Below are 15,332 nucleotides of genomic sequence, written 5' to 3' on the forward strand. Positions count from 1 at the left end.
TGGTAAAACGAATTGAATGAAAAAAGAAGTTCAATATTTCATTTTGAATTCAAATTTAACAAAATTCAACATAAGTTAACACGACACGTCAGACTTGCCAAGATTTTAAGTTTCATTTCTTCAAATTTCCCTAGTTATAGGAGCAACTTACTTATTTTTAGTCATTGACTTTGTAATCTTAATTTTAGCATAAAAAAATTGTATTTTGTCTCATCTAGTTTTAAAAAGTGTTAAAATTGAGAAAATAACTATTCAAATAAGATAATTTGGATTTCCTTACATAGAAAATCTTGTTTTAAGTCCTGCAACATCCCAAATCAAGATGCTTCATTTAAGAGTTGCAAGCTAAATAATGCTTGTTTTCAGACTGAAATACTTAATTCTCGCTTAAAAGTCATGCTCATTACTACATATACAAATCTTAATCATCAAGTAAAATTAACTATATCTGTATAGACGGATAATGTCACTGTGTTTTTAGTATTTTTTCCTGAAATCTAGTTTTTTTTTTAATCTTATTTTTCAGCTCAGACACAGAGAGGGGCGGGGCGAACCGTTGCGGTGGGCGGAGCTTCCATTAGGTGCGCATAGAGCAGGAAGTGGAGCAAGTTAGTAACTAGTGCAACAAGCAAGAAGGAACATTTGGACAACAGGTAGAAGTAGGGCTGGGCGATATATCGAGTTTGTAAGATATATCGATATATTCTTAAACAAGATATGAATTAAAAAAATATATCATAACATCGATATAATTTATTTACCGTTAAAATTACCAAACGCCGCTTATTTGTTGTGTTCCTTGTTCTCCCCCGATCCCCTTCCATGGGATACTAAACCCCTCCCCCTTTCTCCTTCCAAGACGTGCTTGCAGTATAAGAACATCCAAATGATTGGAGGATGCGGGAAGAACTGTGGACACTCTTGTGACTTTGGATCACATCGGACTGTCTGCCCCGCAGTTTTTGAGGACCAGTCATAGACAATTTAGAGTGAAAAGCAAATTTTATTTTTACTCGCATACAAAACATTCTAACTTGGATTGTTTCCCTGGCGTCGAGACTCTCCCGAAGGACAGTGCAGCGAACACACAACAAACTCCCTTCTTGTCTCTCATGGACACACACCTGTTGTTGACTTTGGACTAGCGACTGCACAATGCATCAAGGCCACGGAACAGAGACACACTACGGGCTTACACACACACACATCCACAAAAATATACGCCACACAAACACACCCCTCCACCCCAACCCAACGCCCTCGACGCAAATCCCATAGGGGTGATGAATGGATGATCAGCGCCTGAGAGCTGCGGCCTACCATCATGACCTCGCACTCCCTTCCTTCTGTTGCTAGATATCTCGAGATGTACGTTGTAATATGTATGTGCTTTGCTATGGAGTTTTTTTCCCACTCCAGACTGGGCCCCCTTAGGAGCCCAGTCTAGATTGTATTTTTTTACTCATCCTTCCCCAGCGTTTTACCTTTTTCCCATCTTTTACGGGGCGCCTTGTGGCGACCCATCAGCGTTCCTGTTCTGTAACCCTGTACACTGTTTGTTGTGTCTAATCTTGAACGGGTTTGTGCTGAAAACAAAGTTTTGTTGTGCTTGTGCAATGACAATAAAGACCTATCTATCTGGTTGGTTTTTTACCATGATGAGTCACGATTGGTTAGGGACAGGCCAATCAGAGGCAAGATTGGGTGGGTCATCGAATCAGGAAGGGAAATCACAAAGTGCCTTCCTGCAAATGTATTTTTTTAATCGGAGTTTGATACATGTTGTATTATTTGCACAGCTTTGTTATTTATTTTACGTACAAAGAATATTTTTCTATTTTATTCATGTTATGTAATTCTGTACTACGTAAACAGTTTATTTTCTGTGCTGTTAATACCCATCTTGACTAACTGGGTTAATAAAAATGCCACTGACTGTTTACAGTCATACTTGCCAACCCTCCCGAATTTTCCGTGAGACTCCCGAATTTCAGTGCCTCTCCCGAAAATCTCCCGGGACAACCATTCTCCCGAATTTCTCCCGATTTCCAGCCGGACAACTATATTGGGGGCGTGCCTTAAAAGCACTGCCTTTAGCGTCGTCTCTCACCTGAAAAGGAGACTATTATACATGTCTCCGTTATCCATAGGTTTATCTATAACCCATAAAGTAGGCAGGCACGGAGCTATTTCTCAGTGTGTGTTTATTACAGCCGGCACGTTAATACACTGACACACAACATCCGGATTCCCATCATGCATTGCTTCAAAACTACGGCAAGTAGTAATGTCCAAAATTTCCAGCCAGACAAACAATATTGGGGGCGTGCCTTAAAAGCACTGCCTTTAGCGTCCTCTCACCTGAAAAGGAGACTATTATATATGTCTCCGTTATCCATAGGTTTATCTATAACCCTTAACACGGTGGCCGAATGGATACACACACGTTCACACACTGATGGCGGGAGCTGCCATGCACGGCGCTAACCAGGCCCATCAGGAGCAAGGGTGAAGTGTCTTGCTCAAGGACACAACGGACGTGACTAGGATGGTAGAAGATGGGGATTGAACCAGTAACCCTCAGATTGCTGGCACGGCCACTCTCCCAACTTCGCCACGCCGTCCCCATGTCTAATGATAATGTCAATGAGGGATTTTTAATCACTGCTATGTTGAAATTGTAACTAATATTGATACTGTTGTTGATAATATTCATTTTTGTTTCACTACTTTTGGTTTTTTCTGTGTCGTGTTTGTGTCTCCTCTCAACTGCTCTGTTTATTGCAGTGTTGCTGGGTCGGGTTTGGTTTTGGAATTGGATTGCATTGTATTGTTTTGTTGGATTGATTAAATTAAAAAAATAAAAATAAAATAAAAATTTTAACATCAAGTAAAAATAAAATAGATTTTTTTTAAACGAGAATCGATTCTGAATCACACAACGTGAGAATCGCGATTTGAATTCGAATCGATTTTTTCCCACACCCCTAATATATATATATATAAGAAATACTTAAATTTCAGTGTATTCTAGCTATAAATATACTCCTCCCCCTTTAACCCCCCCCCAATCTCCCGAATTTGGAGATTTCAAGTTTGGCAAGTATGTTTACAGTACAGTTGTCATTCACTTCAATTTTACTGAATATCGCTCAAAAATGATTATCTTTATATGTTACTTTCACCGAATAATATATCGAGATATGGGCGAGGGCGGACCTACGTCACTTCCGCCTACCAATCCCCTAGCAGCCGGTCGCCATATTGAATTCTTTGAAAACAAACCAGCTCACAGCGAACAGAACATTGACAGAAAAAGCATTTAACATTAGCACGGACGGTATAGCCAAGTTGTGGTTAAGAAGGTGGATTTTTGTTCCTTATATTTACCAGAAACGAAGTGATCCGAACACACGACCCGGGACTTTGGGGGTCTCCAGTGAGAACCGTCCTCGTTTTCCCGGTGTAAAGCTGCGAGCCATTTGTCTCGTCTCTGTGGGCTTTTATCACGCTTTGGCAGAACAAAATACGACCTTTGTTTCCCCTGTTTCCGGTTGTGGTTAGCACAACCAAAAACAACACAGTTTTTCGGCATTTTGGAGGCAGAATGACGGGTTTAATCAGCGTAGGTCGACAGGTTAAAGAGTAATGGCAACGGTTTGTTTTCAACGCCAGTCTGGTTGCTATGGCTCGAAGAACCCGTATGTAGCTCAGTTGCCCGGATGTCGGCCCTGCCCCATATATCGAGATAATACTTTTTCGTCCATATCGCCCAGCCCTAAGTAGAAGTGACAGCTACCAGAGGTGGACTGTGATTCACTAGTTTCATCTTTATTTAAACATGTACGTGTAGTGACAGTATTTGTTACCTGGTCCTGTTAGCGTGACCAGGTGACAAACGAGACGTGTTAAATTACCTGTCGTGTAATCTTCTCTCACACGAGCCGTCCATTGAAGGTCATTTTAGAGTTTCAAATAGTTAGAAACATGCACAAGTACGAACTTCAACTACTCCCCCTTTAAAACAAAAAAAAGTTGACCCTTTTAGGGACAGATATAACAAGTATGTTTCTTTCTTACCGGTTCTCTCGAAGCTTCTCGATGTACTCAAACTTGGACGTCAGGGCTCCGTTTGAGGTGATTACAGCCTGGATTTAACAACAAATCACCTGACATTTAGGAAAGTTTGGAAGTTTTGTGCGTGTGTTTAGTTTGGTTGGCTTGCGCAACGTTTGTGGTGCGTGATTATTTTTTGCTTTTGTCCCAGCATTAGCAACGTCACGTGACCGGCATGCTATAGAAGTATGCTAGCTCTGTTAGCTTAGCCGAGCTCGAAGCCGTTAAAACTTTTGATGTCATGTTTGGACAAAAGTCCCACGGTAAACTCCGCCGCGTTGCTGTAGGAGGCTTCAATCTGACTTAAATTAGTTTCCACTAAGTCTGCTTGACCTTTACCGGAAGGCACGATTGGTCCACGCATGCGCGACGACTACGTCACTTCCTGGACTTCCATTGGTTTTTTTTACGAAGAAGCCCTGCGACGTTCTGTGATATTTGAGTGTTTTATTTAAAAACAGCGAGGTTTTTTTTGAGAGTGAACAAGAATATAAACATGAATTAAGGGGTAGATTTGGAAAAAAACCGGAGTATTATCCCCACATTTTCAACCACTTTCCCTCTTCTATATTTGCAATTATTGACGCACGGGGGCGCTATTGACAACCATGATTAAAGGTTTGTTTGTTATACTTTTATTTTTTTAATCTATATCTGCGGCCTGACAAAAAGTAGACTTTCAAATGATCCGTATAGAGAATTGATGTACATGATGTAAATAAAGTACCGTATTTTTCGGACTATAAGTCGCAGTTTTTTTCATAGTGCGACTTATACTCAGGAGCGACTTATGTGTGAAATTATTAACACATTACCGTAAAATATCAAATAACATTATTCAGCTCATTCACGTAAGAGACTAGACGTATAAGATTTCATGGGATTTAGCGATTAGGAGTGACAGATTGTTTGGTAAACGTATAGCATGTTCTATATGTTATAGTTATTTGAATGACTCTTACCATAATATGTTACGTTAACATACCAGGCACGTTCTCAGTTGGTTATTTATGCCTTGTATAACGTACACTTATTCAGCCTGTTGTTCACTATTCTTTATTTATTTTAAATTGCCTTTTAAATGTCTATTCTTGGTGTTGGGTTTTATCAAATAAATTTCCCCAAAAAATGCGACTTATACTCCAGTGCGACTTATACATGTTTTTTTCCTTCTTTATTATGCATTTTCGGCCGGTGCGACTTATACTCCGGAGCGACTTATACTACGGAAAATACGGTAGTAAAAAAAAACCTGATTGATTTATTTCCCATTTAAGGCTGGGAAAATAAATACTGTATTCTTAAGCAACGTTTGTTTTGTATGTAATCTTTTTTACGATATGGTTCTTCGAATAAAGATGACAAAATAGAAAACCATGGTAACAGTGACGGCGTGCACGGAAATAACTTGCCGTAAAACAAGTGGACGGACGTGATGTCGTTTTCGTGTAGGGTTTTTGCACTCTGCCAAAGCAGTACATTATCATTAGAGCAGTGGTTCTTAACCTGGGTTCGATTGAACCCTAGGAGTTCGGTGAGTCGGCCTCAGGGGTTCGGCGGAGGTCAAAACACACCCGACTCATCGTGTAAATACAAACTTCTCCCTATTGGCGTATTACGGATACGGCAACAGCTGACTGGTTTGCAGGTGTGTAATTTGTTGGTTTTGAAATTGCACTGTGTTGGTTTTGTTCTTTGAACAAGGTGATGTTCATGCACGGTTCACTTTATGCACCAGTAAAAAAACATGGTAACACTTTAGTATGGGGAAAAAAATCACCATTAATTAGTTGCTTTTTAGCATGCAAATTAGTAACATATTGGCTCTAAACTAGTCATTATTAAGTACTTATTAATGCCTTATTCGGCATGACCTTATTATAACCCTAACCCTCTAACCCTGACCCTAACCAAATAACTCTAAATTAAGTCTTTATTACTTAGAATATGTTCCCCTAGTGTCCAAATAACTCTAAATTAAGTATTTGTTACTTAGAATATGTTCCCCCATACTAAAGTGTTACAAAAAACATAACTTTGTCTTGAATTTAAAAAAAAAAGTTTTTTTATTTTTCACTAAAGAAGGGTTCGGTGAATGCCCATATGAAACTGGTGGGGTTCGGTACCTCCAACAAGGTTAAGAACCACTGCATTAGAGGCACCAGCATTTCCTGTTTATGTCCCTTCACTATAAAAGCATGTATGAGTGCATTTAGGCACTATACTGCCTTATCACACCGCGGGACTTACATTTCTCAACACGTTCCATTTAAAAGTTTTAAAGTATCTTTGCCGAGGTCTGAAGGACAACACCAGATATGAAGTCGGAGTCCAGGAAGGAGAAGGCAGAGGAAGATTCCACGCCTGGAAGCAGACACCTCATTGCATATTCATACATTGTGATATATATTGTATGAGCGCGGGGGGAAGGGCGCGTCCTGATTGCCCTGTGTAAGTCGCCGTGTTGATACTAGGGACAGATTGCTCTCAGACAAATTGTATTAGAGTTGTATCCAATAGGGAATAAACAATTCTGATTTTAAGTTTATGCGTCGTGTCCTCTTTAAACATCTTCTGGCTCCAGATTAAACGACTACGTCGACACTTTCGAACATATATGAAAGGTGTTAAAAGGGAACTGCACTTCTTTTTTGGGGGAATTTTGCCTATCATTCATCATCCTGTTGTATGACTTTATGAATTCTAACTCGTAAATAAACGCTAACAATGGAAGTTGCTCTGTTATGCCTATACAGCGCTCTAAAAACCTCCAAGGTTTAAACTCCAAATTAACTTATTTTGGTCGGCACTAGCAGTAGTTTAGATGCCTGTTGTGCCGCCTCTATTTGTCCTTTGCTTACATACCGGCTTTGAAATGAGGCGGAGCGGGTTAACTTGGCTCACCTGGCGACCAGCACGACAACCACGGAATGTGCTCGGTTTGCTGTTCGACAGGACAGAGTGGAGGACTTACGTCTCGGACTTGCGGGCTGAAGTCTTCTTCTTCCAAAGGTCTGCTGGCGTCTGAAGGCAGCTGAGGAAGACAATGCACTGCAGTGGGCATCTACGCAAACAAACTTAAAAAAACCGCGGTTGAGTCTTGGTCGGCGTGGAGGATGGCGCCTCGGTCTGCGCCTCTTACCATCTCCCAGATGTAAGGAAAGAGGCGATCTCCGAAGTACTCGGTGGCCTCGATGGGCATCTGAGCCGGGAGGTTGTCGATGGAACACATGAGGATGCCGTTGCCTTCCACGCTGCAATGAGAGCATTGATGATCATTAATGGTTGAGGGAATTCATAATTGACACAACAAAATAGCATTTTACAAGTATTTTGCGGTTTTCTAGATGGTTACAAAACAAACTTTCCACTGAGGGGCCGCATTGAAAAATGAAAGGATGCGGGGGCCATTTTGACATTTTTCACTTTTTTTTTCTCAACCCCCAAATCCCACCCCCCATTGTTTACCTGTATCTCAGCTTTTTTTGTAAGGGGAGCCGGAATGTGAACATGGCAGAGACACAGGTGTGGAGTGTACCTGTCATGGTCGATGTGCTGGTTGGCGTCGTACATGCAGAAAGGCTTGTCGATGGTTGTGCACTCGTTCATGAACTCGATGGAGCCGCCCGTGTCGGCGGATATGTCGCAGATGGCCAAGAGTCTGGCACAAACAGAAAACAAATGTTACTCTTCCACTCGTACGGAATTAACACGTGTGGAAACCTGCACCCCCGCTGCGCTGTTACTTCCATGAACCCCACCACATGGTGGCGACGTTATCCAACCCCAACATCGGATTGACTTGAGGTTTCTCGCACATCCTTGTGACCAACAAGTATGTGTTCCAATCACTCTATCACAAAATAATAGGAGTTGTAGAAAGTATTGGAAACTCAAGACAGCCGTGACATTATGTTCTTTACAAGTGTATGTAAACTTCTGATCGCGACTGTATATACAGTACATACACATATAAAAAAATTTTTTTTATATTTATATATATATATATATATATATATATATATATATATATATATATGTTTTTTAAAATATTTTTTTTAATATATTTTTATGTTTTATATATATATATATATATATATATATATATATATATATATATATATAAACGTAAACATTGTATATTTTTATGTTTTATATATATATATAAACATAAAAATATATAAAATTATGAAAAAAACATTTATATATATATACGTATATATACATATATATATACACCGTATTTTAAGCACTATAAGGCGCACCTAAAAACCTCTAATTTTCCCAAAAGCTGACAGTGCGCCTTATAATCCGGTGCGCCTTATATATGGACCAATATTGAGCCACAACAGGTCTCGCAACTACGGGATGCATAAAGTAACCCCAGCCTCTACTGTAGCGTCTATTCTATGCGCCTTATAATGCGGTGCGCCTTATATATGAACAAAGTTTTAAAATAGGCCATTCATTGAAGGTGCGCCTTATAATCCGGTGCGCCTTATAGTGCGGAAAAAAACGGTATATATATATATATATATATATATATATATATATACATATATATATATATATATATATAAAAATGTTTTTTTATATGTGTATGTATATATACAGTCGCGATCAAAAGTTTTCATACACTTGTAAAGAACATAATGTCATGGCTGTCTTGAGTTTCCAATACTTTCTACAACTCCTATTATTTTGTGATAGAGTGATTATTTTAAGTTTTTATTAAAATAAATAAATAATAAAAAAATAAAATAAATATATATAAATAATTAAAAAATATATATATAAACATATATGCACAATGCTGGAACTGTCATTTCAATGTGACATATAGTGCCAACTAGTGGCCTGGCATGCACATTACACTCGGATTGTTGCCATGAAGCCAAAAGGTGCGCGGCGTGCGTACTTGTGTGGCAGCGGAGGCATGCCCTCATTCGTGACAAACACGCTTTTGGACGGTCGCATCAGCTTCTGCGCGTCCAGCCGCCTGAGGAGCCGGGGCGTCTGGCGGTCCCAGTAGATGCCATTGATCAGGCAGTTTGTGTAGGGCGCCACCTGCGGGTTAGCGTTGGCGTTACAAACAGGGACTGGACTAGGGCTGGAGAAGGGCGCGCACTCACGCTGGTCCTAAAGTGGGACGTGTAGAGTTCCGGGTGGTTCTCGTACTCCAGGGGGTCGTAGATGCCGTCGCTCTTCCTCATCAGGTGGTGGTGGCGACTCAGCACGGTGGCGAAGACTTTGGTCATGTCTGGAACGACAACAGCCGTCTTGTTGATGCTTGGACATGCTTCGTGTTTCACAGTGTTTACTGTAAGCAACAATATTCTCAACCCTTCTCCTGGGCGTCACACGCCAACAGTTGGGCACCGTTCACATTTCAACCCATACGGGACCCATTTTCGGTACTTTTGTGTGTTAAATAATGCTATGGTATTTTTTTATTGTAATATTTCAACATGAGCTGATTATGACAACTGTGCAGTACAGTTCTATCTGGTTTTCTTAGTACATTTGAGACGCAATTGCACTTCCAAGACATTAGAGGGCAGTACTGCATCGTAAGGGTGCACAAAAAAAAAAATCGATTCACGTCTGTATCGCGATTATTTCTTATTTTCAAATATCGGTTAAAAAATACGTAACTAAATATAACAATCACTTTTTTTTTTTTTTTTTAAGATGTTTTTAAGCCATCTCCATACAACTTTAGGAGTTTTTCTAACCTATCTGGAAAAAGTTTAATTATAATTATGATAACAAATAATACATTGCCAGAATCGGTTTGTATTGAGAATCGTGTAGAATCGATTCTGAATTGAATTGTCACCCTAGGACAGGGCTAGTCAACGACGTAATGAAGAGGGCCGCAGTTTCAAGAGCCCAAGGTCTCAAGGGGCCGGACATCAAAATGTGGATGTGGAAACACAAAAAATGACATACATGTACAAAAAAAATGTGTTCGATTAAACTGTCAATATATTATTTTTCTTCCTCAGAAGGAAGCGGAAGTATGGAAGCAAGATTGGTTGCATGAACAAAGGCACTCGCTCTCTGGTAACCGAGCAACGCAGGAAGTGATCACTGATCAGTGGGAGTGACACGCTAACAGCCAATCAGGTAACAGTAACAACTATCAAGTTTGGTTGATTCTTTGCATGAAGTGAGAAGAGAAAGTCAAAATGAAGAAATTGTGGATATAAGAGGAAAGATCACCTGGAAAGTTTTTGGGATTTTTTTCCAAAAGGGACCATAGTGAGACCAAAGTGGTCTGTAAATGATGCAAGGCGCTCGTCCCCACCAAGACCGCTAATACCACACCACCTTAGTTAGCCGCTCTCACCCTTTAGAACGCTTCCTGGCACTAAACCTGCAGAAAATAGATCTCCTCAGGTTCCTCTATGTTTACATGTTTTCATTTAGTCACCCTCTGCTTAAAAGGCCTAACCTCGATTCTGACCTCCTGCTAAACTACCGGCTGGTGTCGCACCTCCCCTTTATCTCTAAAATCCTCAAATTGTTGCACAGCAGCTAAATGAATACTTAACGTCTAACAATCTTGGTGAACCCTTTCAATTAGGTTTCATTTTCACACTTTGCACTTTTTTCTTACACTTTATTAAGCATTTCTTACACAGTCCTTATTTTTGCACCTTCATAGTGTTCAAAGTGATTTTACTATTTCGTTTACATCGAGTGTTTTACACACTTGTGTTGACATTTCCTTTCTGCCTTGATAGCTGAGGGCATTATAATCAGAGGAAGGTTTAAATATTTCGGTTTCATACATTTTTCTCCAAAAATATCAATAATTATCGATATCGAGCAATATGAAACACGTCTATCGTGACAGTTTTCAGCCGTATCGCCCAGCCCTATGTCAGAAATGCTAGGTTAGCTTCCTGGTACCTCAGTGATCACATGACACATACCCCCAGTTTGACACACGTCCTTCAGCTCATGAGGCTCCACGTATTCCACGGGAAGCTCGTTGATGATGTCCTGCGCTCCCTGCATAGAGTCAACAAGGCGACATCACTACAGCAAGCGTCGGCTTTGATGCGTCAGCGTACCTTGGAGACGTTGCCGGTGCCCGTGAAGCAGAAGGTGACGGGGCCGATGGACTTGGGCATGAGGCCCAGGGAGATCTCGTAGCCGCAGTCCCGGACGGCCTGGATGGCCTGGCTGACGTTGCGGTAGTTGTGCGCCATGCCGACGTGCTGGCGGCGAGGCAGAAATCATACTCATGCGGGTACTAAGACTTGCGCTGTGTGTTTGGGGTGAGAGTTACCATGAAGGGGGTGTGGTGGCCCAGCGCCAGGAAGCGGAGACCCAAACCGTGCAAAATGTTGATCATGCCTAAAGGAACAACAACCAGGTTGTTAAAGGATTTGATTTAATGTCAGCAGGGGTATTGACCAATGAGCTGAAAGCGGAATGTAGATCGCATACCTGCGACACCGGCCCACTGACCGAACGCTACGATGCGAAAGCCGTTAGCGTCGACCATCTTCTCGTAGTCTATCAGGCGAACTTCCTGGAAAGGTTTTACAAATCCAAAATAATCATCATCCACTTCATAAAGCTTCAAAACAAATTAGAGAAAAACTGTCATAAAATGTTGAAATGGTCTGTACTTATGCGAAAAGGATTTCAGTTCTAGTAGCAATCTGGCCGGGCAAGGTATTTTCAAAATAAATGTAATCATCTGAAAGTTTTTAATAGGTGTCAATTTATCGCCATCCTGGGGACAACGTGAGTTACTTAGTTTTAAGTGTGTTTTCTTAAAAATATGTGCACACCATCTTTTTATATGACCCAATCCAAACAACCTTCTCTAGTCATGGCGCCGGAAAAAAAAATTCAACAAACATGGTCACACATAACCTGCTCACTGAGTTTTGTGGATTTGAAATTCCTTCTAAATCCATTGCAGGGCATGATGGGAAAAATGCAAAACACTCTCCACAGTTATCCATGTTGATATTTCTGATTGATTACAAAGCTTTAAGGAGGTCGTCGCGGAAGTAAACAAGGAGCTAAACTTTCACATACTTTTAATATTCAATTATCATAATAATTACATATCCATTATATTAATAAAATATGTACATATGTATGTATATACAATTAGGCTGTGTATATATACAGTACATATTAACACATATACACATACATACATATAAGCACATATATATATATATATACATACATACATATTAGGGCTGCAACTAACGATTAATTTGATAATCGATTAATCTGTCGATTACTACTTCGATTAATAATCGGATAAAAGAGACAAACTACATTTCTATCCTTTCCAGTATTTTATTGAAAAAAAACAGCATACTGGCACCATACTTATTTTGATTATTGTTTCTCAGCTGTTTGTAAATGTTGCAGTTTATAAAGATTTATTGAAAAAAAAAATATATATATATATATATTTATTTTTTATTTTTTTTAAAGCCTCTGCGCATGCGCATAGCATAGATCCAACGAATCGATGACTAAATTAATCGGCAACTATTTTTACAATCAATTTTAATCGATTTAATCGATTAGTTGTTGCAGCCCTAATACATATATACACATATATACATAAAATGTAAATTTCTCCACTCCGGAGTCATTTAAAAACATGTGCATCCACATAAAAACATTCACCAGCTGTCACGTTCATTGTGTCCAATCACAAGCCGACTTAACCGCACATCATAACACCTCTTTTTTTTATCAATACAGCGATAGACTACATGTAGATTATATTTGATATTTACCTTTAATCATACACACGTACAGTGAACCCTCCAGGTTGCCAACATTAAATGTTAGGATCTCCTGCTTTAATACTCTAGCACACAGCTAAGCTAACATATTCCAAAATAAATGTATTATTATTAGGGATGTCCGATAATGGCTTTTTGCCGATATCCGATATTCCGATATTGTCCAACTCTTTAATTACCGATACCGATATCAACCGATATATGCAGTCGTGGAATTAACACATTATTATGCCTAATTTGGACAACCAGGTATGGTGAAGATAAGGTTCTTTAAAAACATTTAGTAAAATAAGATAAATAAATTAAAAACATTTTCTTGAATAAAAAAGAAAGTACAACAATATAAAAACAGTTACATAGAAACTAGTAATGAATGAAAATTAGTAAAATTAACTGTTAAAGGTTAGTACTATTAGTGGACCAGCAGCACGCACAATCATGTGTGCTTACGGACTGTATCCCTTGCAGACTGTATTGATATATATTGATATATAATGTAGGAACCAGAATATTAATAACAGAAAGAAACAACCCTTTTGTGTGAATGAGTGTAAATGGGGGAGGGAGGTTTTTTGGGTTGGTGCACTAATTGTAAGTGTATCTTGTGTTTTTTTTATGTTGATTTAATTTAAAAAAAAAAAAAAAAAAAAAAAACGATACCGATAATAAAAAAAACGATACAGATAATTTCCGATATTACATTTTAACGCATATATCGGCCGGTAATATCGGCAGGCCGATATTATCGGACATCTCTAATTATTATTATTATTATCATTACATTCAGTGTGAATGGAAGTGTAAAAACGCAGCATTTGACTGCTTTTGTGACACCACACAAGACCACCAGTGATGGCAAAGAGTGTGATGGTAACCATAGAACAGGAAATGGAAACGACTGCAACCAAAAAATAATTAAAGAACTTTGGCTGCTCAGTCATGTATTAGTATGACCAATCTAATGCTTAATATTACAAAAACATTAATACTGCATTACCAATCTAATGCTAAATATTACATTAAAAAAAATATGACCAATCGAATGCTTAATATTACAAAAACATTAATACAATGCTAAATATTACATGCAAAATAATATGGCCAATTTAATGCTAAATATTACAAAAACATTAATACCGATGTTAAATATACCGGTCCTACACCAGTACCTATAAAAGGCCACTAGGTGGCGGTATCATCATAGGCTGTTATCACACAGTTAAAGCACAATTTTATGACAGCCAGTTTAATTCCCTTCCCGTGATTTCCGTCGGCAATATTATTGTTTTAACACGAGAACTACCTGACTGACTGACTTCCAACAGCTATTTGCTTCTGCGCTGGTGGCGCTCAGGTGGCCCGCGTCAAGAGTTGCCGTTGCCATGGCGATTCAACGTCTCCTCTGATGCCTCTTGGTCGACACACGCACATACATTGAATTTTGTCAAGGTCTGTTTCACAAAAACTTCCCTGGTGTAATTAGGACAGTTGGCTGGCTTTTTGTGTGCAGGTGGGAAGACGTGACTTTGTGCATGCAAGTCACGTGTGTTCTATATTTTATCCTCCTCCTTTGATAGCAATGCAGTTTATTAGAACTGTAGCTATCGATTATTTCAATAATCGACTCATCGATCAATTAGTTTGTTGGATTAATCCAGTAATTGGATAAAACACACTATATATCGTGACGTCAGGTGCAGAAATAAACACACAGGTCTGGCTATAAGAATAACACAATGCTGAGGCCATCGTCTTTTTCCTAATGCCAATCTTCGTTAAAACCTCACACGGATGCTGCTTTTTCTTTTTGTTTGCCACATTTTGTTGAGCAATGTTCAGTTGATTGTCTTTTTTCACAAATAAAATGGGTCTTTTTTATTTCAAATGTATTCATGTATATGTTAAGTTTATTAATAAAGCCATATAAATACTACACATAGGTTATATTTCATGCGTTTTGACATCAATTACAGCAGGGGTCACCAACGCGGTGCCCGCGGGCACCAGGCAGCCCGTAAGGACCAGATGAGTCGCCCGCTGGCCTGTTCTCAAAATAGCTCAAATAGCAGCACTTACCAGTGAGCTGCCTCTACTTTTTAAATTGTATTTATTTACTAGCAAGATGGTCTCGCTTTGCTCGACATTTTTAATTCTAAGAGAGACAAAACTCAAATAGAATTTGAAAATCCAAGAAAATATTTTAAAGACTTGGTCTTCACTTGTTTAAATAAATTCATTAATTTTTTTTACTTTGCTTCTTATAACTTTCAGAAAGACAATTTTAGAGAAAAAATACAACCTTAAAAACGATTTTATATACCTTTTTACCTTTTAAATTCCTTCCTCTTCTTTCCTGACAATTTAAATCAATGTTCAAGTAAATTTATTTTTTTTATTGTAAAGAATAATAAATAAATT

At 39.0% G+C, this 15,332-nt stretch overlaps 1 protein-coding gene across 2 annotated transcripts in view; it reads right to left on the reverse strand.

The window, feature by feature from the left end:
• The window catches only part of LOC133646967 (alpha-aminoadipic semialdehyde synthase, mitochondrial-like), a 45,273-nt gene that overhangs the window by 22,387 nt on the left and 7,554 nt on the right, over positions 1 to 15,332 (reverse strand). For both annotated transcript variants that reach the window (XM_062042950.1, XM_062042949.1), the window contains exons 4-13: positions 11,578 to 11,662; positions 11,417 to 11,484; positions 11,199 to 11,345; positions 11,058 to 11,136; positions 9,249 to 9,376; positions 9,035 to 9,183; positions 7,655 to 7,777; positions 7,259 to 7,370; positions 7,091 to 7,150; positions 4,081 to 4,148 (exon numbers count right to left, since the gene is read on the reverse strand). In XM_062042950.1, the coding sequence (XP_061898934.1) occupies positions 4,081 to 4,148; positions 7,091 to 7,150; positions 7,259 to 7,370; positions 7,655 to 7,777; positions 9,035 to 9,183; positions 9,249 to 9,376; positions 11,058 to 11,136; positions 11,199 to 11,345; positions 11,417 to 11,484; positions 11,578 to 11,662 (1,019 nt within the window). The remainder of the gene's footprint in view (positions 1 to 4,080; positions 4,149 to 7,090; positions 7,151 to 7,258; positions 7,371 to 7,654; positions 7,778 to 9,034; positions 9,184 to 9,248; positions 9,377 to 11,057; positions 11,137 to 11,198; positions 11,346 to 11,416; positions 11,485 to 11,577; positions 11,663 to 15,332) is intronic.

Source organism: Entelurus aequoreus, linkage group LG03 (assembly GCF_033978785.1).
Source record: "Entelurus aequoreus isolate RoL-2023_Sb linkage group LG03, RoL_Eaeq_v1.1, whole genome shotgun sequence".
In the NCBI taxonomy this organism is placed as follows: domain Eukaryota; kingdom Metazoa; phylum Chordata; class Actinopteri; order Syngnathiformes; family Syngnathidae; genus Entelurus; species Entelurus aequoreus.